The sequence below is a fragment of the Malaclemys terrapin genome, chromosome 3, assembly GCF_027887155.1.
Source record: "Malaclemys terrapin pileata isolate rMalTer1 chromosome 3, rMalTer1.hap1, whole genome shotgun sequence".
Lineage (NCBI taxonomy): Eukaryota > Metazoa > Chordata > Testudines > Emydidae > Malaclemys > Malaclemys terrapin.
Window position 1 is genome coordinate 209,416,465 of NC_071507.1, and position 24,632 is coordinate 209,441,096.

The 24,632-nt window shown below is 44.6% G+C and overlaps 1 protein-coding gene across 1 annotated transcript in view; it reads left to right on the top strand.

Moving 5' to 3' along the window:
• GPN1 (GPN-loop GTPase 1) overlaps positions 1-22,240 on the top strand; it is an 84,287-nt gene extending 62,047 nt beyond the window's left edge. The window contains exons 16-22 of the mRNA XM_054022925.1: positions 5,873-6,016; positions 14,500-14,712; positions 15,548-15,639; positions 20,137-20,254; positions 20,683-20,826; positions 21,320-21,404; positions 21,907-22,240. Of these exons, the coding sequence (XP_053878900.1) occupies positions 5,873-6,016; positions 14,500-14,712; positions 15,548-15,639; positions 20,137-20,254; positions 20,683-20,826; positions 21,320-21,404; positions 21,907-22,132 (1,022 nt within the window). The 3' untranslated portion in view covers positions 22,133-22,240. The remainder of the gene's footprint in view (positions 1-5,872; positions 6,017-14,499; positions 14,713-15,547; positions 15,640-20,136; positions 20,255-20,682; positions 20,827-21,319; positions 21,405-21,906) is intronic.
• The last annotated feature ends 2,392 nt before the right edge of the window (positions 22,241-24,632 follow it).

Sequence of the window (24,632 nt, forward strand, 5' to 3'; positions counted from 1 at the left end):
CAGTGCCATGAGAATGCCTGTTCTCATTTCAGGTGACATTGTAAACAAGAAGCGGAAAGCATTACATTTGCAGGAGAGAAACACACTTGTTTGTCCGAGCAATTGGCTGAACAAGAAGTAGGACTGAGTGGACTTGCAGGCTCTAAAATGTCACATTGTTTTATTTTTGAATGCAGGTTTTTTGTACATAATTCTTCATTTGTAAGTTCAACTTTCATGATAAAGAGATTGCACTACAGTACTTGTATTAGGTGAATTGAAAAATAGTATTTCTTTTCTTTTTTTACAGTGCAAATACTTGTAATAAAAAATAAATATAAAGTGAGCACTGTACGCTTTGTATTCTGTTATAATTGAAATCAATATATTTGAAAATGTAGAAAAAAATCCCAAGATATTTAAATAAATGGTATTCTATTATAGTTTAACAGCATGAATAATCGCGTGATTAATCGCGATTAATTTTTTTAATTGCGTGATTAATCCCGATTAGCTTTTATAATTGCTTGACAGCCCTAGTTTTAATGGGTTTATCCTTCATCCAGGGCACCTGGGTCTCCCAAGCTGAAAGGAGTCAGGGCACCAGGCCTGTACATGAGCATTTAGGGGATGAAATTGTGCCTTCAATTTTTAGTACATGTAGAGCCCTGCAGTATGTGTGCACAACTGATCTTTAGATAGTTTGCTTGTGATCATGTTATTTGTTTGCACGATCAAGGAACTTCTGCAGATGAAAGTGAGGCCCCTTCAAAATGTGCTACTTAACTGTAGACTGATAAACTCTGGATAATGTACAGGAGAGGAAGAAGTTGAGAGTAGATGATGTACAAGGCCTTTTCCATCTGTCTTACTTTTCTGATCCTGTAATATAGACAAGACTTCAAAGGAAAAACCAAGGGATGGAGGAATCTACCATGTACTCAGTCATTTTGATACCAGTGCCCCAACATGATCCCAGACGGGGCTTGTCATAACTATAAGGGAAGGGTAACAGCCCTCCTGTGTACAATACTATAAAATCCCTCCTGGCCAGAGACTCCAAAATCCTTTTACCTGTAAAGGGTTAAGAAGCTCAGGTAACCTGGCTGACACCTGACCCAAAGGACCAATAAGGGGACAAGATACTTTCAAATCTTGGTGGGGGGAAGCCTTTTGTTTGTGCTCTTTGTTTTGGGGGTTGTTCGCTCTTGGGACTAAGAGGGACCAGACATCAATTCATAGATTCATAGATTCATAGATTATAGGACTGGAAGGGACCTCGAGAGGTCATCGAGTCCAGTCCCCTGCCCGCATGGCAGGACCAAATACTGTCTAGACCATCCCTGATAGACATTTATCTAACCTACTCTTAAATATCTCCAGAGACGGAGATTCCACAACTTCCCTAGGCAATTTGTTCCAGTGTTTAACCACCCTGACAGTTAGGAACTTTTTCCTAATGTCCAACCTAGACCTCCCTTCCTGCAGTTTAAACCCATTGTTTCTGGTTCTATCCTTAGAGGCTAAGGTGAACAAGTTTTCTCCCTCCTCCTTATGACACCCTTTTAGATACCTGAAAACTGCTATCATGTCCCCTCTCAGTCTTCTCTTTTCCAAACTAAACAAACCCAATTCTTTCAGCCTTCCTTCATAGGTCATGTTCTCAAGACCTTTAATCATTCTTGTTGCTCTTCTCTGGACCCTTTCCAATTTCTCCACATCTTTTTTAAAATGCGGCGCCCAGAACTGGACACAATACTCCAGCTGAGGCCTAACCAGAGCAGAGTAGAGCGGAAGAATGACTTCTCGTGTCTTGCTCACAACACACCTGTTAATACATCCCAGAATCATGTTTGCTTTTTTTGCAACAGCATCACACTGTTGACTCATATTTAGCTTGTGGTCCACTATAACCCCTAGATCCCTTTCTGCCGTACTCCTTCCTAGACAGTCTTTTCCCATTCTGTATGTGTGAAATTGATTTTTCCTTCCTAAGTGGAGCACTTTGCATTTGTCTTTGTTAAACTTCATCCTGTTTAACTCAGACCATTTCTCCAATTTGTCCAGATCATTTTGAATTATGACCCTGTCCTCCAAAGTAGTTGCAATCCTTCCCAATTTGGTATCATCCGCAAACTTAATAAGCGTACTTTCTATGCCAATATCTAAGTTGTTGATGAAGATATTGAACAGAGTCGGTCCCAAAACAGACCCCTGCGGTACCCCACTCGTTACGCCTTTCCAGCAGGATTGGGAACCATTAATAACAACTCTCTGAGTACGGTTATCCAGCCAGTTATGCACCCACCTTGTAGTAGCCCCATCTAAATTGTATTTGCCTAGTTTATCGATAAGAATATCATGCGAGACCGTATCAAATGCCTTACTAAAGTCTAGGTATACCACATCCACCGCTTCACCCTTATCCACAAGGCTTGTTATCCTATCAAAGAAAGCTATCAGATTGGTTTGACACGATTTGTTCTTCACAAATCCATGCTGGCTGTTCCCTATCACCTTACCACCTTCCAAGTGTTTGCAGATGATTTCCTTAATTACTTGCTCCATTATCTTCCCTGGCACAGAAGTTAAACTAACTGGTCTGTAGTTTCCTGGGTTGTTTTTATTTCCCTTTTTATAGATGGGCACTATATTTGCCCTTTTCCAGTCTTCTGGAATCTCTCCCGTCTCCCATGACTTTCCAAAGATAATAGCTAGAGGCTCAGATACCTCCTCTATTAGCTCCTTGAGTATTCTAGGATGCATTTCATCAGGCCCGGGTGACTTGCAGGCATCTAACTTTTCTAAGTGATTTTTAACTTGTTCTTTTTTTATTTTATCTGCTAAACCTACCCCCTTCCCATTAGTATTCACTATGTTAGGCATTCCTTCAGACTTCTCGGTGAAGACCGAAACAAAGAAGTCATTAAGCATCTCTGCCATTTCCAAGTTTCCTGTTACTGTTTCTCCCTCTTCGCTAAGCAGTGGGCCTACCCTGTCTTTGGTCTTCCTCTTGCTTCTAATGTATTGATAAAAAGTCTTCTTGTTTCCTTTTATTCCCGTAGCTAGTTTGAGCTCATTTTGTGCCTTTGCCTTTCTAATCTTGCCCCTGCATTCCTGTGTTGTTTGCCTATATTCATCCTTTGTAATCTGTCCTAGTTTCCATTTTTTATAAGACTCCTTTTTATTTTTTAGATCGTGCAAGATCTCGTGGTTAAGCCAAGGTGGTCTTTTGCCACATTTTCTATCTTTCCTAACCAGCGGAATAGCTTGCTTTTGGGCACTTAATAGTGTCCCTTTGAAAAACTGCCAACTCTCCTCAGTTGTTTTTCCCCTCAGTCTTGATTCCCATGGGACCTTACCTATCAGCTCTCTGAGCTTCCCAAAATCTGCCTTCCTGAAATCCATTGTCTCTATTTTGCTGTTCTCCCTTCTACCCTTCCTTAGAATTGCAAACTCTATGATTTCATGATCACTTTCACCCAGGCTGCCTTCTACTTTCACATTCTCAACGAGTTCCTCCCTATTTGTTAAAATCAAGTCTAGAACAGCTTCCCCCCTAGTAGCTTTTTCAACCTTCTGAAATAAAAAGTTGTCTCCAATGCAGTCCAAGAATTGTTGGATAGTCTGTGCCCCGCTGTGTTATTTTCCCAACATATATCCGGATAGTTGAAGTCCCCCCATCACCACCAAATCTTGGGCTTTGGATGATTTTGTTAGTTGCTTGAAAAAAGCCTCATCCACCTCTTCCACCTGGTTAGGTGGCCTGTAGTAGACTCCTAGCATGACATCTCCCTTGTTTTTTGCCCCTTTTAGCCTAACCCAGAGACTCTCAACACTTCTGTCTCCTATGTCCATCTCTACCTCAGTCCAAGTGTGTACATTTTTAATATATAAGGCAACACCTCCTCCCTTTTTCCCCTGTCTATTCTTCCTGAGCAAGCTGTACCCATCCACACCAACATTCCAATCATGTGTATTATCCCACCAAGTTTCAGTGATGCCAACAATGTCATAGTTGTATTTATTTATTAGCACTTCCAGTTCTTCCTGCTTATTCCCCATACTTCTCGCATTTGTATATAGGCATCTAAGATACTGGTTTGATCTTTCCTTCCAGTTTTGTCCTGACTCTCCTTTCTCTCTGCCAATATAGCCCACACTCCCTCTTGTTTCCGACCCATCTCCCCGGTCTCCATGTTCCCCACTTACCTGTGGGCTTTGCTCACCTGTCCCCGTCAAACCTAGTTTAAAGCCCAATTCATGCTCTCCAAATCTTTCTGAACAAGTCTCTCATTTTTCAAACTTGTAAGTAACCGTCAGGCAAGGCGTGTTAGTTTTGTCTTTGTTTTCTCAACTTGTAAATGTTCCTTTTGCTAGAGGGTTTACCTCCATTTGCTGTAACTTTGAACTTAAGGCTAGAGGGGGTTCCTCTGGGCTCTTTGAATCTGATTACCCTGTAAAGTTATTTTCCATCCTGATTTTACAGAGATGATTTTTACCTTTCTTTCTTTAATTAAAAGCCTTCTTTTTAAGAACCTGATTGAGTTTTCCTTGTTTTAAGATCCAAGGGGATTGGATCTGGACTCACCAGGAATTGGTGGGGGAAAGGAGGGGGATGGTTAAATTCTCCTTGTGTTAAGATCCAAGGGTTTGGATCGGTGTTCACCAGGAAATTGGTGAAGCAGTCTCTCAAGGCTACCCAGGGAAGGGAGTTAGTACTTGGGAGTGGTGGCAGCAAAACCAGATCTAAGCTGGTAATTCAGTGTAGGGGTTCACATGCAGGTCCCCATATCTGTACTCTAAAGTTCAGAGTGGAGAAGGAACCTTGACAGGGCTGTACTGCAGGAAGCAGTGTTGGTGACATAGTAGGGTGTGCTCGTCCCCCTTGAGCCAGTACTGACCCCAATGCCTCAGAATTGTGCTAGGAGTGAGGCTGTGCTGCTGGAAGTGCTATTTTTGCTTCATATTTAAAACTGAAGACCTGTGGAAATTTAATTTTTGTTTCCCTAAATTATTGCCTCCTTCCTATAGCTTCAGTTGGATGTAGGGTTCATCTTTACTTCTTGCTTAAACTGTTGTGCATTAGGGATGCTTGACTGTTAAACATCTGCTATATAACACCCCAGAGATGGCTGCATTTTTTAGTGGTGGAGGAATAGATCATACATGTGTGAGAAGTTTTTTAAATTGCCTGTTAGCCAATATATGTTGGGCGGAGTATACACCACATTAATGGGTATTATGCACACATTATTTATATAATATACATTATATAAATAAAGTGCTGGGAAGTTATGTTAACTGAATGTATTATGTTCTTCCCATAATTCTGTTCACCCATGTCAGGCATCTCACAACACTGTCCAAAGCTTTGATATTGGAAAACAGGAAACTTGTCAAAGCAAAGATGCATGAATACTTTGTATCAAATATGGTTAGGAAGTACTTTTGTGGCTCATCACTGGTTGGAATGTTGTATTACAAACAAGATATGGGAAAGTGTAGGGAAGTACTAATGGGAAGCTGGCACAAACTAGTGGGTTAAACTTAAACTTCTAGTGATGCATAACTTGTAAAATCATACTATCTGAAATGAGTGTCTTTGAAGCACACTTGTGTAAGGTGAACATGCTGCAAGAGTTTGCTTCCTGGAAGGAGAGTATGTATGTCTCTCTTTCATATTGTATTGCTTTGTCTTTTGACAATAAATTTGGCCAAAATTAGTTACTTGGTTTCTTGAACGTTTACAAGAATGAACTGAGAGTGTAGTCAATGTGTCCCAGGATGTGTGGTTAATTAACATGCTTAGTATTTTGTCATAATCCACTGGATTTGGAGTTCTATGATTGGAACAGAAGACCACAATCTATAATCTCTCTATCTCTTCTAGATTCCAAATATTGCTCCATACTGGAGAATGGATCCCTAGCCTTCAAGGACTTTGGCTCAGCGCAGTCTGGAATCTACAAATGCAGTGTCTCCTATTCCAAAGAGGGCAAGCGCTACACAAAGAACTTCCATTTCTTTGTCAGGGGTATGGTATGTAGGAAAGCTGCCCAAGGTGCAGAGAGTTGTGGGAGAGGGATTGGCTGCTTTGTGAAGAACAGATCAAGATGCCAGAGATAAATGGTTGCCATGACCAAAGGGGGGAGCATGATCTCCTATATTGGAGAGACCCAGGGAGTCTGGGTATTGATGCAGGTTAGGGTGTTGAGGAAAGTGCCAGTGGGAATAACTGTGGGTCACTAAGGGTATGTCTACACTGAGATTAAGAAAACCCATGGCACAGCCCCATAGCTAAGGGGGAGCATGAGCAGGCACTGCCCCCCCTGTACATTTGTTTGTCCTTGTAAATAAGATGTTCCAGTTTTTTCTTCCCCAGTTTCTCATTCTGAGTTTCCTCAGATGAGTGATTGTAGTCCTAAAGCCACAAAGTAGTAGTTACAATTCTAGTAGCCCTTGGAGGTGGGGTGTGTTAGTGACCCTGTTTCAGCTAAATTAAGTGTGGTGACTGCATTACGTTGGTGCCATAATAAAAGATGTGCAAAGAAGTCTCTGCAAAGTGGGGACACATGGTTCTATGCTTGAGTTTCTGTGACCAGACCCTGCCTGCCTGTTTGGAGGGGAGACAAGAATTCTTTTCAGACAGAGAGAGGCTATATTTTATAACCTGTTTGACCTCTTGACAGCTTTTTCCATAAACAACACTTATTCTGAAGTTATGGTATTAAAAGGCAGACCTTCAATGAAAAGATCAGATTTATTAAGAGTCAAATTGGTTGTCTTTAGCCTTACTGTTCTTCCAGAAAAAGATATACTGGGCTCAATGTTTGTTTAAGGCTAAATTGGCAACACACAGTGAATGTTGGACATGCAAACAGCCACATGACAACCTTTCATACATCCTCTATACCTGCGGTTCTCAAACTGGAGTCCACGGACCCCCTGGGGCTCCGCGAGGGTACTCCCCGGCGTCCGCGAGTCAGGTCTGGCTCTAGGCGGTCCACAAGTCATGTCTGGGGCCGGCGGCCCTGCTGATCAACTCATCCCCCTCCCTCCCAGTGCCTCCTGCACGCTGCAGAACAGCTGTTGAACACCCCCGGGGGGCGGGGGGGAGGAGGAATTAAAAGCCGGCTTGGGGATCTGCAAAAATGTTTAAATCAAAATGGGGGTCCTCAGCTTGCTAAAGTTTGAGAACCGCTGCTCTATACTTCTCCAAAAATGCATGTGTTTTGGAACATCATAGTCAGTGCTCTCTCAAAAAATTTTCTCTCTCTTTCTACAAGCTTGCGTAATTTTAGGGGTGCCGGATGAATTGGCTTTACCAATTAACATTAAGAAATGGATTGTGGTATCTAGTGAAATCCGTGACTTCCAAAGACATCTGTGACTTCAGCCAGCTGTCGGCTGGAAGCTGCAGGGTCCCTCCACCACCCGTGGCAGCCGAAAACTGCAGGGTACCCCTGCCACCTGAGGTGGTGGGGCCCTCCGAGCTCCTGTGGGCAGCAGGGGTACCCCGGAGCTCGTGGGTGGCGGGGGACCCCACAGCTCATGGCTGCTGCCCATCAGCTCCTGCCTGCTGCTGGGGGGGCAGGGGTACCCCACTGCTCCTCACCAGTATGGGCACCTGGGGGCTCCGAGCCACTGCAGAGGACCCCGCAGCTGCTTGCCCACCTCTGCAGCTCTGAGCTGTGGGGGGAGGGAGACCCTGGAACTCCGAGCCCGTACAGGTGGTGGGAGCCCCCAGAGTTCCCAGCCGACCCCCACAGCGGTTCCCCATGAATATTTTTAGTAAATGCCAGGGACAGGCCACCGGCTTCCATGAATTTTTCTTTATTAACCTGTCCCTGACGTTTACTAAAAATATCCATGACAAAATCTTATCCTTAGTTATGGTGTCACTTATTTATCTCTTTAGTCATTTGAATAATTGATGCCCTTGCATGACTTCTATGGGTTCAGTTTTATTTTTTGTTTGTTTTTTGTATTTTTTTTTTCAGGTTTTACAAATATTTAACATTGAATTTTGTTATTTGTATTGTATTTCTATCTTAAGTTTATATACAAAAATACACCCATTTTAAGTTTTACCTTCTCAATATCTAATCCAAGCAAGGCAATCAAAGGACACAGTGATTCCTATTTCAAGAAGTCTGGAGAGCTGGTAGACTAGATTGCTGAAAAGCTTTTTTATAACTTGGTGGTGTTCTCAACAAATTTCCTTTGCAATTCACCATTGGTTTCCTTGGTCAGTTTATGATACGCTTGGGACTACTGATGCTCATTTACACTTTTGAACCGTAGTAAGTGGGAGAAATTCCCTCCTTTCTTAATTTTCCATTACTAGGGTTTTGTTTTCAAGTTGCTTCACTGTTTTCCCAATAATTTTAATGGTCCATCATTGTCTTTGCTGGGTTGTACAATGCTAGGTACTTGGAACTTGTCTCATCTGTTTGGGGAGGTGCCCCTCCCTGTCTGATTGTTTTACTTCCCTGTAGTGAGGTGGAGTGAATGTTGCAGCAAAAAAACAACAAAAAAAAAACAGTTTTATGTATACAAATACATAAAGCCACAGTCTATGTACATAACTCATAATAGCCATCAGGTTCAGAACATTACAAGCTTTAACCCTGTGGTTAGTCAATCTAGGAGTTCCCCTTCCTTGACTCTGCAGTAGTGTCCCAGGCCCCCTGGGCAGACCATCTAAGATTTCTTATGGACTCTAGAGGTGCATTCCAGTTCTCCTGGGGGGATTCTGCGCCACTGCGCAATGCAGAATTTTGCAGAAATTACTGTTGTACATGCAGAATTTCCTTCCTCCCACAGAAATGGGCTGCAGTGCTGCTAGCCGCCACTAGGGGCTGCTGGACCTGGCAGAACCCAGCTCACACATAGAAGACCCTGCTGGGGAGGGAGCTAGAGGGTTCCTGGCAGCTGCATGCCTTGAGGGAAAGAGACAGTAGCACGCAGGAAACGCAACACAAGCCTGGGACCAAGCATCAGAGAACCTATGTACCCCCAATGCAGATAGAGGTGCAAAACCGTTTTCAGGCTCTCTGCACAGATACTGCTGCGGAGAAGGATTTGGAAGATCCCTCTGAGGGAAGGTATAAGAAGGAGACCCCATTGGCCGGAAGGCACAGGATGCATTGTCCTAAGGATGGGGGTTCCAAGACCACCACTCCCAAGAGGAGGAGATGGGTGGTGGTGGTCGGGGACTCCCTCCTAAGGGGGACGGAGTCATCCATCTGCCGACCAGACCAGGAGACTCGAAGTGTGCTGCTTGCCTGGAGCTAGAATCCAGGATGTGATGGAGTGTCTGCTGAGACTGATCAAGACCTCAGAGCATTACCCCTTCCTACTTCTCCATGTAGGCACCAATGATACTGCCAAGAATGACCTTGAGCAGACTACTTGGCTCTGGGAAGAAGGATAAAGGAGTTTGAGGCGCAAGTTGTTTTCTCGTCCATCCTCCCTGTTGAAGGAAAAGGCCCAGGTAGGGACCGTCGAATTGTGGAGGTGAATGCGTGGTTACACAGGTGGTGTCGGAGAGAGGGCTTTGGATTCTTTGACCATGGGATGTTGTTCTGGGAAGAAGGATTGCTAGGAAGAGATGGGATCCACCTAATGAAGAGAGGGAAGATCATCTTCTCAGGCGGGCTTGCTAACCTAGTGAGGAGGGCTTTAAACTAGGTTATCCCAGAGAGGTAGGAGAAGAAAATTAATAAGATCAGATGCTGTAATCATCTTAATGAATTGCAAGATGCCCCACGTAGATACAAGATTGGATTTTTCTTTGAGTGTGGGAAGCCTCTTAAGGTGTATATAAAAGATGAGTGGGAACCAAATTGCATAGCTAGGCTTTTTTCAGTGTCAAACAAGGCTGAATAAAGTGCTACTGGAGGGAAAACACCTTACAATAGGATGCATTTGGAATACTAGATCATATAAAAAAAATTATATATAGGTATATAAATATAAACACAAATCTGGCAACCCCATACCTCCAGTTGCCCAGGATTTTTTAAGGGTCTTGTGTGACAAGCAAGGCTGTTTTTTTACCCATATAAATTGCATGGTAAGTCTATTTATTCGAGAAAAGAGCAAGGGAGAGAACTTGAAAGGCAATAGGCTAATGATAAATCTAAATACAAAATGTAAATATGAAAAACACAATAATATATAAAACAAATCATTCATAGTATATCAAATGCCCTGCACAAGTGAATAACTAGTACGATTTAAGATTTAGGTTATAGTCTGCTTTACATGTCAGGAGTGTTGACTGTTCCAAGGGATTAGTGGTTATTGTAATACAATCCATCAGAGGCAAATCTGGTGAAGAGAATCTGTCTGGCAATGCATATTGTGATGATTAGTGCACATAATACTTCAGTCTGTAGATGGCGCTGTATACCCCTGTTTAGTGATAAACTATTACTCTTTGCATTGCAGTGCTACACAATTGTCTTTACTATTTGGTTCTAAAGGAGATCAATAGAAGATTTCAGTGCAACTGGGTATCTGCTTGGGGGAGGGATAGCTCAGTGGTTTGAGTATTGGCCTGCTTAAACCCATGGTTGTGAGTTCAGTCCTTGAGGGGGCTATTTAGGAATCTGGGGCAAAAATCTGTCTGCGGATTGGTCCTGCTTTGAGCAGGAGGTTGGACTAGATGATCTCCTGAGGTCCCTTCCAACCCTGATATTCTATGATTATATAAGTCAATATTACCATATCTACAAGGATACATAGGAAAACCATACTGATTTTTAAACTTGTTGAAGTATGTTTTTTATGATTTAAAAAAAAAACATTCTCGTACTTTTGGTCAAATCTGATCTCAGTCTTTGGAATGTCTGCCAACCTTCAGAGGGGTTTTTGCAAAAATCTTGTGGAGCCTGCTAAATTCATACAGAAGGTGGATAGGTACTTGATGCTGTATCTGACATTGGTCCCCTTCAGGATTTGTTTTATGCCATTGAATGCAGCCTTCTTTTTGTTAAACGCAGCTGAGAAGTCAGGAAAAAAGAGAAATTTTGTAGCCTTTGTACATAAGGGTTTCAGCTTTTCTGGCAGCATTCATTAGCGGTACTTCGTCACTGAACTTCAGCAGCTTGAAGATGATGGGATTCCTGCTTTCTAGTACCAGGCATTCGATGAGCCCTTTCAATAGCTAATGGGAGCAGCTGGGGTCCAATTAAGTAGGTCAGGGGGCAGCTTCTGAAGAAAGATGATAATATCCATTCCCCCAAAGCCCTCAGCAGTGCCCAAGCGGCAAAAGTTGTTTTTTCAAGATCTGTTTTTTAAACCATCCTGATTTTCTTCCAGTTTGTCTAATCTGAGCTTTAAGGAGTCAGATTCTTCTTTAATTTCACTGTTTCAATGGTAGTCTTTTGTAGCTCATTTCCAAGTGAACCATTCAGGAATTTACATCACATATATCTTTAGAGAGGCCATGAATATCTTTCAATATTGAATCTAGTCAGTCTATGAGGAATTCTTTCAGTGTCGCAATATCCTGGGTTAGGTTCAGCTGTTGAGGTGATTCAGGCTTAGGTCTTTTGTTGCCTCTCATTTTGTCATTGGAATTCATAGTCAACAGTTTGAAGTTTGTCCAGGGGCTTAATTTAAACTTTTATGACAGAAAGTTATTGGCAGTTTGCTAGGAAAGTAATTATTAGAGACGACTTGATATGTGGGGAATGAGAAGTCTGGGACTAGGCGGCCATCTTCCTCACAGGTAACATGTGACACCCCACCCCCACCCCTCACCCCCAAATGGGTGTATTTAAACCACTGATAGGTAAAAAAAAAAATTGCAAAGAATTTGAAGAAGTTCTAGGTACTGCCAAGGACTTAAATGAGGCTTTCCTGTGTATTTTTGAAATGTCTATAGTGGTCTTGTTATTTGGAGCATCAATTGCAACACGTGGGAATTCCTTTTCTTGTTTGAAAATAATTTTATCACACCTAAGGATGAGCATGACCCATGAAAAAAGAGAAACGATTCTCCTGTCATATGAAAGTGATTTGACTTGAAAACTGAACTTTGTATGCCTTTGTGGAGGAATTAAGGTACTATTATCCAAGAAGACTTCAACTTTAGTGTCATGAACAGTCTTTACATCACACAGCACTTTCATGTTCAGATCTATACTTTTATATTTCTGAATCTTTGAATTTTTGTGCATGCTTGAATATTTGCTATGTTGAACAATCACCTAAACATGCATTTTATTTTTTCTTAAAAATAGTTTTTAAAGGATTCTGATTGAAACTGTGTTTTTCACTCAGTACATGAACTTATGAAAGCAAACCTCAGTCTGCCTCCCCGAGTCAATGTCCTAGCTGCAGGGAGTGGCACCAAGTCTCAGAGCCCGGGGCCCTGGGTTTCTAGGGCTTGGGCTGGAGGACTAAAATGTAGACATTTGGGCTTGGGCTGTAGGTAGCCCATGCTCTGAGACTCTAACCTCTTGCTGGGTGACAAAGCTCAGACTCCTGCCTGAGCCCGAACATCTACACTGCAGTTTTATAGCCCCGCAAGACCAATCCCTATAAACCTGAGTCAGCTGACCTCGGCCCGCTGTGGCCATGCCATAGGTCTTTTATCACAGTGTAGACATACCCTAAAGAGATTAGCTCCCCCACAGGATAGAATCATAGTATATCAGGGTTGGAAGGGACCTCAAGAGGTCATCTAGTCCAACCCCCTGCTCAAAGCAGGACCAATTCCCAACTAAATCATCCCAGCCAGGGCTTTGTCAAGCCTGACCTTAAAAACCTCTAAGGAAGGAGATTCCACCGCCTCCCTAGGTAATCCATTCCAGTGCTTCACCATCCTCCTAGTGAAAAAGTTTTTCCTACTATCCAACCTAAACCTCCTCCACTGCGACTTGAGACCATTACTCCTTGTTCTGTCATCTGGTACCACTGAGAACAGTCTAGATGCATCCTCTTTGGAACCCCCATTCAGGTAGTTGAAAACAGCTATCAAATTCCCCCTCATTCTTCTCTTCTGCAGAGTAAACAATCCCAGTTCCGTCAGCCTCTCCTCATAAGTCATGTGCTCCAGCCCCCTAATCATATTTGTTGCTTTCCGCTGGACTCTTTCCAATTTTTCCACATCCTTCTTGTAGTGTGGGGCCCAAACTGGACACAGTACTGTAGATGAGGCCTCACCAGTGTAGAATAGAGGGGAATGATGACGTCCCTCGATCTGCTGGCAATGCCCCTACTTATACAGCCCCAAATGTCGTTAGCCTTCTTGGCAACAAGAGCACACTGTTGACTCATATCCAGCTTCTCATCCACTGTGACCCCTAGGTCCTTTTCTACAGAACTGCTACCTAGCCATTCGGTCCCTAGTCTGTAACAGTGAATGGGATTCTTCCGTCCTAAGTGCAGGACTCTGCATTTGTCCTTGTTGAACCTCATCAGGTTTCTTTTGGCCCAATCCTCTAATTTGTCTGGGTCCCTCTGTATCCTATCCCTATCCTCCAGCGTATCTACCACTCCTCCCAGTTTAGTGTCATCTGCAAACTTGCTGAGAGTGCAGTCTACGCCATCCTCCAGATCATTAATAAAGATATTGAACAAAACCAGCCCCAGGACTCCTTGATGCACTCCGCTTGATACTGACTGCCAAGTAGACATGGACCCATTGATCACTACCCGTTGAGCCCGACGATCTAGTCAGCTTTCTATCCACCTTATAGTCCATTCCTCCAGCCCATACTTCTTTAACTTGCCAGCAAGAATACTGTGGGAGACCGTATCAAAAGCGTTGCTGAAGTCAAGGAATAACACATCCACTGCTTTCCCCTCATCCACAGACCCAGTTATCTCCTCATAGAAGGCAATTAGGTCAGGCATGACTTGCCCTTAGTGAATCCATGCTGACTGTTCCTGATCACTTTCCTCTCCTCTAGTGCTTCAGAATTGATTCCTTGAGGACCTGCTCCATGATTTTTCCAGGGACTGAGGTGAGGCTGACTGGCCTGCAGTTCCCCAGATCCTCCTCCTTCCCTTTTTTAAAGATGGGCACTACATTAGCCTTTTTCCAGTCATCCAGGACCTCCCCCGATCACCATGAGTTTTCAAAGATAATGGCCAATGACTGTGCAGTCATATCCGCCAACTCCTTTAGCACCCTCGGATGCAGCGCATCCAGCCCCGTGGACTTGTGCTCGTCCTGTTTTTCTAAACAGTCCCGAACCACTTCTTTCTTCACAGAGGGCTGGTCACCTCCTCCCCATACTGTGCTGCCCAGTGCAGCAGTCTGGGAGCTGACCTTGTTTGTGAAGACAGAGGCAAAAAAAGCATTGAGCACATTAGCTTTTTCCACATCCTCTGTCACTAGATTGCCTCCCTCATTCAGTAAGGGGCCCACACTTTCTTTGACTTTCTTCTTGTTGCTAACATAGATGGGGAGGATGCTGCTTGTGCAGCACTATGGGGATTAGAAAACTGTATGCAAATTGAGTGTTTAATAGCGTTAACACTGTCCTTTCCCTTTAGCTTATCACAGGCCAGAGAGGAGTGTGGAGATCCGGTTTGCATTTTACTCTCCTCTCTGCAGCTCAGCAACCAACAGCATCTACATCCACAGCTTTCTGGAGCATCTGAATGGGCTAGTGAGGAATCTCAGCTGTGAGGTCTTTGAAAAATACACTAAGTGCATCTGGCCCTCGCAAGAAAGGAACCACTCTGAAGTATGGATGACTGTGCTGAGTAAGAGCAGAGCTTGTTACTTAACCCTAGTGTGTTTACAGATAGGAAATTACACCCATGACCTTGCTGGCCGTTCTCATCACCATTGCCTCTGGGCATGTATTTAATCACAGTTTGCATTTCCAAGACTCCTTCAGACAGCCAAAGCCACTCACCAAAAGTGACATGAATAGGGTGGTGCAAACCCAAGACCAGACTACAAACCAGGCTTCAAGCTGCTGCAGAACTGATCAGGTAACAAAATAACACAAGGACCCCTTTCCTCTTGCAGTGGCATAAGTCAGATGTAACTCTGCTGACATCAAGAGAGTTATGACTGGGTAAGCGAGAGGAGAGTTTGGCCCAAACAGTTTATGTTGTCAACTTACTAAACTAGCATTTATTGGAGAAGCCTGGAGCCTGGGTTACAGCATCTGGCGAAGGCTGTCTTCGGGATTGCAGCTGTCTACAGGAAGCTCGGAAATGTCTATGGGAATTGTACATTCAGACATTGCATATTGTTTTCCGACAGGGGCATGCTACCTTTTCCCCACTTAAACCCAGTACTGTTGAATATGGATGCAAGTAACAGGTTTATTTGTCTTGTTCTTGTCTTGAGAGAAGGATGGAATCAAGGCTAGAACCCAGAGCCAAGCCTGAGGCATAAAGATGCTTCTCAGAAATGACAGCAACTTCTTTGTAGCTATGCGTTGTGGATTGTGTACAGTGTCTGGAATGATCTGGACATCAGTAGCCATTTACAGTTGTGAAATGCTAACATACAAGGATGGATGGATAAATACTATGAGACAGTGCAGGAGCTGTCCGTGACCATGTTTGCTTTATTTCACCACAGTGTTTCCTTATGGAGTCATGTGGGAAATTCATTGCCCACCAGAAAGTACGAGCAAAAACTGTGAACAAGACATCGAGGATCGCTCTAAAGAGGTAATGTATCTGCTGTAATTGGTACCAGATTCCAAATCAGTATCAGAGTTCTAGCTCAGAAAGCAAAATTGTCTATAAAACTGACTAAACACACCATAGTGGAGTTGCAGATCATTATGGCTGGAAAGCTGGGGCAGTGTCCCAGGTTCCTGATCATTCATAGATTCCAAGGCAAGAAGGAGGCATTGTGATCATCTAGTCTGACTTTCTGTAAAGAAAGGCCAGAGAAATCCCCTAAAATAATTCCGAGAGCATATCTTGTAGAAAATGTTCCAATCTTGATCTAAAAATTGTCAGTAACGGAGACTCCTTCATGACCCTTGGTAAATTGTTTCAATGGTTAATTATCCTCAATTGTAAAAGTGTATGCCTTATTTCCAATGTGAATTTGTCTAGTGTCAACTTCCAGCCATTGGATCATGTTAGATCTTTCTCTGCTAGTCTGAAAAGCACATTGTGAAATGTGTTCCCTGTGTAAATGCTTTTAGACTGTAATTAAGTCACCCCTTAACTTTCTCTTTGTTAAGCTAAATAGATTGACCTCTTTAAGCCTATCACTATAAGGCATGCTATATAATCCTTTATTAATTCTCATGGCTCTTTTCTTAACTGTCTCAAATTTATCAACCTCCTTCTTGAATTGTGGGCACCAGAACTGAACACAGGATACAGAGGTAAAATAACCTTTTTCCGCTACTCGAAATCCCCCTATTTATACATCCTATGATCGCATTAGCTCTTTTGGCCCCAGCATCACACTGGAAGCTCATGTTCAGCTGATGGTCCACCATGACCCCCAAATCTTTCTCAGAGTCACTGAGTCCCCATCTTGTAAGTATGCGCTACATTCTTTGTTCCTACCACCTTATCTGGAGGTGAACACTTTTCACAAAACAATCAATCTGTATCTGACCTATCAGTCCTCAAAGAAATCTGCACAAGACTTTCAAAAGATGAGCCTGGGAACTTAAATTCATTAATCTGCTAGTCACTAAAAATCATGGACTGAACAGAGACACTGGATTTATGGTTTATTACAACAATCTGTAACCCACTAGCCCCCAATTTCAGTCTTATGACTGCAGAGGTGTTAATTGGCCACTCTACTTTGAATGGTCCCTTATACAATATGTGTTAACTACTTATACTAAGTATTAGAGTGGTAGCCGTGTTAGTCTGTATCAGCAAAAATAACGAGGCGTCCTTGTGGCACCTTCGAGACTAACAAATTTATTTGGGCATAAGCTTTCGTGGGTTAGAACCCACTTCATCAGATGCATCTAATCCATGAAAGCTTATGCCCAAATAAATTTGTTAGTCTCTAAACCACAAGGACTCCTCGTTATTTTTGCTGATACAGACTAACACGGCCACCACTCTAATACTTATACTAAACAATCTGTTCCACCTTGCATTTAGCTGAGATGCTGGGAATACCTTTCCCAGACCCGAAGAAGCCCTGTGTGGCTCAAAAGCTTGTCTCTCTCACCAACAGAAGTTGGTTCAATAAAAGATATTACCTCATCCATCTTGTCTCTCTGAAACCAAAAAAGGCATTTAACACTTTGGCCTTTGCTGTGATTTCTGTTATTTTCTTCTAATTGAGTAATGGGCCTTGGTCTTCCTCTCACTTCTAATGCATTTGTAAAATGTTTTCATGTTACCCTTTATGTCCCTAGCTAGTTTAATCTCATCTTGTGCCTTGGTCCTTCTAATTTTGCCTCTATATTCTTGAGTTGTCTTTTTTTTTTATATGAATCCTTCATAATTTGACCTAGTTTCCACTTTTTGTATGTCTCTTTTTTGAGTTTCAGGTCATTAGCTGGGGACCGACTGGCTAAGCAGCAGTTCTGAAGAAAAGGACCTGGGTGAGGGGGGAGGGATAGCTGAGGGGGGAGGGATAGCTCAGTGGTTTGAGCATTGGCCTGCTAAACCCAGGGTTGTGAGTTCAATCCTTGAGGGGGCCACTTGGGGATCTGGGGCAAAATCAGTACTTGGTCCTGCTAGTGAAGGCAGGGGGCTGGACTCGATGACCTTTCAAGGTCCCTTCCAGTTCTAGGAGATGGGATGAGATGGGATTAGAGTGGATGAGAAACGATATGAGTCAGCAGTGTGCCCTTGTTGCCAAGAAGGCCAATGGCATATTGGGCTGTATTACTAGGAGCATTGCCAGCAGATCGAGAGAAGTGATTATTCCCCTCTATTCGGCACTGGTGAGGCCACACCTGGAGTATTGCATCCAGTTTTGGTCCCCCCACTACAAAAGGGATGTGGACAAATTGGAGAGAGTCCAGCAGAGGGCAACAAAAATGATTAGGGGGCTGGGGCACATGACTTATGAGGCGAGGCTGAGGGAACTGGGGTTATTTAGTCTGCAGAAGAGAAGAGCAAGGGGGGATCTGATAGCAGCCTTCAACTACCTGAAGGGGGGTTCCAAAGAGGATGGAGCTAGGCTGTTCTCAGTGGTGGCAGATGAAAGAACAAGGAGCACTGGTCTCAAGTTGCAGTGGGGGAGGTCTGGGTTGGATATTAGGAAACACTTTTTCACTAGGAGGGTGGTGAAGCACTGGAATGGGTTACCTAGGGAGGTGGTGGAATCTTCTTCCTTAGAGGTTTTTAAGGCCCAGCTTGTCAAAGCCCTAGCTGGGATGAATTAGTTGGTGTTGGTCCTGCTTTGAGCAGGGGATTAGACTAGATGACCTCCTGAGATCTCTTCCAACCCTAATATTCTATGATTGAAGATGTCCTGGTTAAGCCAGGTGGTTTCTTACCATACTTCCTGTGTTTTTGATGCATTGGGATAGTTTGCTCTTGTGCCTTTAATAACATCTCTTTAAAAAACTGCCAACTCCTCTGACTCCTTTTCCCCTAGACTTGCTTCCCATGGTATCTTACCTACCAATTCCCTGAGTTTGCTAACATGTGCCTTCTTGAAGTCCATTGTCTTCACTCTGATGTTTTCTCTCCTACCATTCCTTAGCATCTTGAACTCATTGTTTCAGGGTCATTTTCACTCAAGCTCTTTTCACCTTCAAATTCACAGCCAATTCATCATGGTTTGTTAGAATCAAGTCTAGAACACCTTCTTCCCTAGTCACTTTCTCCACTTTCTGCAATAAAACGTTATCTCCAATGCATTCCAAGAACTTGTTGAATAATCATTACTCTGCTGTATTATTTTCCCAACAGATTTCTGGGTAGTTGAAGTTCCCCATCATCACCAAATCATGTTCTTTGGATGATTTGTTAGTTGTTTAAAAAAAAAACCACACAACCCTCATCCATCTCTTCTCCATAGTTAGGTGGTATATTAGACCCCCCTGCCATGACATCACCCTTTTAAAACCCCTTTTATCCTTATCCAGAGACTTTCAACTGGTCTGCTTCCGCTTCTATCTCAACCTCAGTGCAAGTGTATACATTTTTGATATACTAGGTAACACTGAACACCTCCCATTTTTCCCTGCCTGCCCTTCCTGAACAAGCTTCTTCTATACCAATATTCCAGTTGTGTGAATTATCCCACCAAGACTCTGTGATGCCAATTATGTCATAATTGTGATTATTCACTAGTATTTGTAGTTCTTCCTGTTTATTCCTCCTACTTCTTGCAGTAGTATACAGACATCTAAGATGTTAATTCAGTTTCCCCTCTATATTCCCTCCTGTCTCCTTTGCCCCGCTATGATTGGCCATGTTCCTCCCAAATTCCAACCCTTCACCCAGGTCTTTATGTTTTGGACCTATCTGTGGGCTTTTGTCTCCTGCCCCATCTAACCTAGTTTAAAGTCTTCCTCAGTAGATTAGCCAGTTTGTATCCAAAGATACTCTTCCCCTTTCTTGTTAGGAGAACCCCATCTCTACTCAGCATCCTTCTTCTCAGAACAACATCACGTGGTGGAGGAAGCCAAAGCTATCCTGTCGACACCATCTGCACAGCCATGCAGTCACCTCTAGGATGTGTCTGTCATTGCCTGGGCCCCTACCATTGATTGGAAGGATAGATGAGAACACCACCTGTGCCCCCAACTCCTTCACCATCACTCTCAGAGCCCTGTAGTCGCTTTTGAACTGCTTAGGGTTGTACCTCGCAGTATCATTAGTGCCCACATGGATGAGCAGCATGGGGTAGTGGCAAGAGAGCCGCATGATCCTCAGCAATCCTTCTGTAATGTCTCAGATATGGGCCCCTGGCAGGCAGCACATCTGTCCGGCTGGCAGATGGATGCCTCCTTCCCCATTAGAAGGGAGTTACCAACCATCACCATCCTTGGTTTTCTCTGGGGCGTGGGATCCATGATCCTCCCAGTCTTGGGGCTACATGGTATCTCCTCCTCCATCTTTGCGGGAGATTCTTCATCCCTCATTGCCAGGGCAGCATACTGTTTTTTTTTTTTTAATCTCTGTGGATGGTGGTCTGGGAGCCAGGGGGAAGTGGGAAATATAGATGTTATTGACCTGGTGAATACTGCTAATTGTTTTCTTGACTCCTCACAGGCCTATGAGAGAATTCATCGCTCCATCGAGGTGCTGAATGAGTTTCAGATCCGTGAGGGGAATCTGCCTCCTTTGCACTACAAAGCTGGGTCACTTCTGGCCTATAAGGTGGATCATTGTAAGCCAGGGTTTGGTAAAATTAACACTACAGACGGGTGTTCCAACTGTTGCAGTAAGTCAATTGTCAAAAATCTTTCCACCCAAACCCATCAGTGGGGCACAATCCTCACTGGGGTCCAATTCACACTGGAGTCACTTTTGTTATACTAATGTCTAGAAATGGAGATGAAGATGCAGTTATTCTTAAACACACCATGTAAAAATTAATTACAAGTATATAGAGGCTGTAGGAAAATGTTGTACACACAAAACATTTCTTTTCTTGATGAGCCATGGGATATCCATTAATAAGATGCTCTTTCCTGCACCGGCTCCATCACTCTAATCTTTAACCCTGATAGGAATCCTCAATCTGAGTCTCTGACCCTGACCCCAAATGTCACTGCATCTCTTCTTTTAATGGTTTTACAGTTGCTTGTTCCCCAGGGCTGTACAGCTCACTGAATACAGTCACATGTGCCACTTGCCCCCTGGGTTCTTACAATGAGCATTATGGGAAGACAGAGTGTGAGACCTGCACAAGGAGCTTGGTGACCTATCACAAAGGAGCTACATCCAGTGAAGACTGTGGTGAGTAGTGAGGGCTTTCCTAGTCCAGCAAGTAATGCTTCTGTAATGACAGTAAAGCATGCTTCCCAACAGGAAGTAGGCCAGTGCAGCTCAGACAGGAGGAATCATTCCCAGCTGATAGCATCTTTGCACAGTTTCTGCTGTCTCTGTGGCTCACCTGTTAGAGTGATACAGCAACCTATGAGTTGCAAGATATGGTGACATAGAGAGTGCAGCTTCTGAGCTCTGCTCACGTTTGGTGTCTGGATCCCAGTTGTCATACATCATCAGACAATGCTGGGAGCTCCAGCTCCAAGTTCCTGTCTGTGAGGTTACCCTTTCCATGCTGGTCCCAGCAGCTAGGCTAGGTAGAGCCTACAGAAACCCAAGCCACTTAGTTTGTTCACCCTCACCTTTTACAAGTCTCCCCAGCTAGTCTTCCATGCATTGAGAGTTGCAGAAATCCATCAGGCATTGATCTCCACTTCTGGTAATGCTGCTGTATCTATTTCAGTCCCTGCCATCTCGCGTCTGGTGCTGCTGCTCTGTGTATTCACCTTTGGAGTCACACCATCCATCCTCTTTGTTTCAGTGTACATGTAGGTCTGTTTAGATTCTTTAAATAAAAATAGGTAGCAAGTTAGAACATTCCCCAGTTCCCTTCCCTCATTACTGCTTTAGTGGACAGCCTGACTATTGGGTGAAGCTGAATCTGGAACACAGAGATGCAGCATGGGGCACCCCCTGCGGTGTGGAATGGATGAACCCATTCTTAAGGGACATAGCTGCCTGAAAGAGCTGCTGGCAATGAGAATTTGAGACTGAGCTAGGGAACGTTGCTCAGTGTGTCTGTAGTGCTCAGTGCATTGCACCCCGCCCCACCCTGCCCCTTGCAATTCTGAGTGGGGCCTTTATAGACTATAAAGTATTTCTGAGGCTCCCTCCTGCAGTAGGGACTTGGTGCTACCATAATGAGCCAGGCCTTAACTGAACCCCATGTGTGCAAGGACAGATGCTATAGAACCACTGTCCTCATAGCTGGTGTTACACACAATGGAGCTGATGTGCTTCCCACTTCTTCCACTAATATTTTCTCTCCAGTGTCATGCGATTGTTTTTTCCTCGGACAAAGTTGGGCAAAGCCCTGCTCCACAAGGAGCTGGAGTTCCTGCACAAAGTGACTCTGTGTGACGGGAATACATCTAAGAAGCCAGGCGAAGAATCCAAGAGACCAAGGAAGTGGGAAAATTCGTCCCAGCCTTTCCAAGCTGCCCCAAATGCTGTGGGGCCATTTCCTGGGCCAGAAGCTCCACCACCAGAGATTTAAGCCTCACTCTGGTCCTAGGCACAGTTGTGTGTCTTTGCAGGAAATTGAAACAAAATTTTCAAAAGTGTAGAGAAATTTCAGTCCAAATAAATCTAAAGAAAATCATTAAGAAGGGCGGGTCCTGAAGCTGACTGTGCAAGGTGTGTGGTGCAAGCTTATAAACAAATGACTTTAGAAGAGAGCCACTTGCTCCTATCGCATGTGTCTTTTCACAGCAGATATTGAAATAACAAACTGCCTGAGGCCATAGGCGCCAACTTTCCCCGGCGCCTGTGGGAGCTTGCGCCCCCTGGACCCGCCCCGACTCCACCCTTGCCCTGCCCCCATTCCAACCCCTTCCCCAAAGTCCCCGCCCCAACTCTGCCCCCTCCCTGCCCCTATTGGACCCCTTCCCCAAATCCCCGGCCCGGCCCCGCCTCTTCCCCGAGCGCGCTGTGTTCCCCCTCCTCCCCCTCCCTCCCAGCTGCGCGAAACAGCTGTTTCGTGGTGCAAGCACTGGGAGCTGGGGGGGGGAAAGCGGGCACGTGGCACACTCAGGGGAGGAGGCAGAGGTGGAGGTGAGCTGGGCGGGGGAGGGGCGCGGAGCTGCCGGTGGGTGCTGAGCACCCACCAATTTTTCCCCCTGGGTCCTCCAGCCTCGGAGCACTCACGGAGTCAGCGCCTATGCTTGAGGCAACCCCTTGTTGTGCAAGTTAGTGAGAATATCCTGTGAGAGCAGCAGAAACAGCCCTAGGCACCAGGTTCCAAAACATAAACCAATCTAATTCAGCTTAATGAGAGTTTAGAGAGTCATAGTCTAAATCCAGACGGCACTACCAGATCATCTAATCTGACCTCACCACCCAGCACCCTCACACTAAACCCAACAACCAAAATGAGATCAAAGTATTACAGCTCACAGGAGACTAATGTGCCACAGGCATAGACTAGGAGGGACCGAGGTGTGCCATGCGTGAGGGGCCTGCAATGGCAGGGAAATGATTAAATGAGATATACCCAGATAATCCTGGCACATGACCCCACCCACATGCTGCAGAGAAAGGCAAAGAAAAAAAAAAAACAACCCCAAAAAAACTAAGGTCACTGCCAAGCTGATCTCTCCCTCTGGCACATAATATTCTAGTCTCCTATGGTCTGCAATACTTGGTTTAATTTCAGTTGCTGGGTTTAGTATGTGGGTGCTGAGTGGTGTTGGTAGCCTGTAATATCCAGGAGGTCAGACTCAATCAGGGGTTCTCAAACTGAGGGTTGGGACCCCTCAGGGGGTCACAAGGGTCTTACATGGGCGGGGGGGTCGCAAGCTGTCAGCCTCCACCCCAAACCCCGCTTTGCCTCCAGCATTTATAATGGTGTTAAATATATAAAAAGTGTTTTTAATTTATAAGAAGGGGTCACACTGAGAGGCCAAGTTGCTTGCACAGGCAAGCCCCTGTTCATGCCCCCACAGCACAGCCAGAGCTGGCCCCACACAGGGGTCCTACGGCCTGCAGGAGATGCGAGCCCCAGCTGAAGGACAGCAGCCCATACCCTGCAATGAGGCAACGGCTCCCTCTTTCCCTGCTGCCAAGTCAGAGTGCAGCTAAGGGGATCAGCGCTGTTCGCCCTGGCCAGACTGCACAGTCAGCTGGTGTGGCAGCCTAGCACAGTCTGTGATTGAACATCCACCCGAAAGTCGGGGCCCACACAAATTTCCACTCCTAGTTACGCCCAGCAGTGGAGGAGAGACTAAAAAGACCTAGACATTCAGCTTAGAAAAATGACAACTGCAGGAGAATATGATAGAGGTCTATAAAATCGTGACTGGTGTGGAGAAAGCGAATAAGGAAGTATTATTTACTCCTTCTCATAACACAAGAACTAGGGGTCACCAATTGAAATTAATAGGCAGCAGGTTTAAAACAAACATAAAGAAGAACTTCTTCACATGATACACAGTTAACCTGTGGAACATGTTGCCAGGAGATGTTGTGAAGGCCAAAAGCATAACTGGGTTAGAAAAAGAATTAGCTAAATTCAGCCAAGACGGTCAGGGATGCAGCCTTATGCTCTGGGTGTCTAAATCTCCAATCTCTGACCCAGTGTATCCATTCTTATGTTCTTACCTCTAATGCCCCTGGAAGCAACCCTCTTACAGCTTGGGTATAGGTGTCTGCATCCTTCCCCCAAGCCCCTTGTATTCCTAATACCCTGAGTCCCCAAATCCTTGTACCCCCATCACTCATTAATGGTGCCTCTCCCTACTCCTTGCTGCAGTCCAAGCTGCAGAAAGCTGACATGCTGCAGATCATGGTGCAGTGCAGTTCCCATTGGCCGCAGTTTCCCACAGGCGGAGGCAGTGTGCAGAGCTGCCTGGCCATGTCTCTGCCCAGGAGCTGAGCAAGGGGAATGTCACCACTTCTGGGGAGCCCCCCAGGTAAGCACCGCCCAGAACCCGCCTCACCCCATTCCATGCCCTGACCCTCTGACCCCTCCCACACCCAAACGCTGCTGCTGCTGCTGC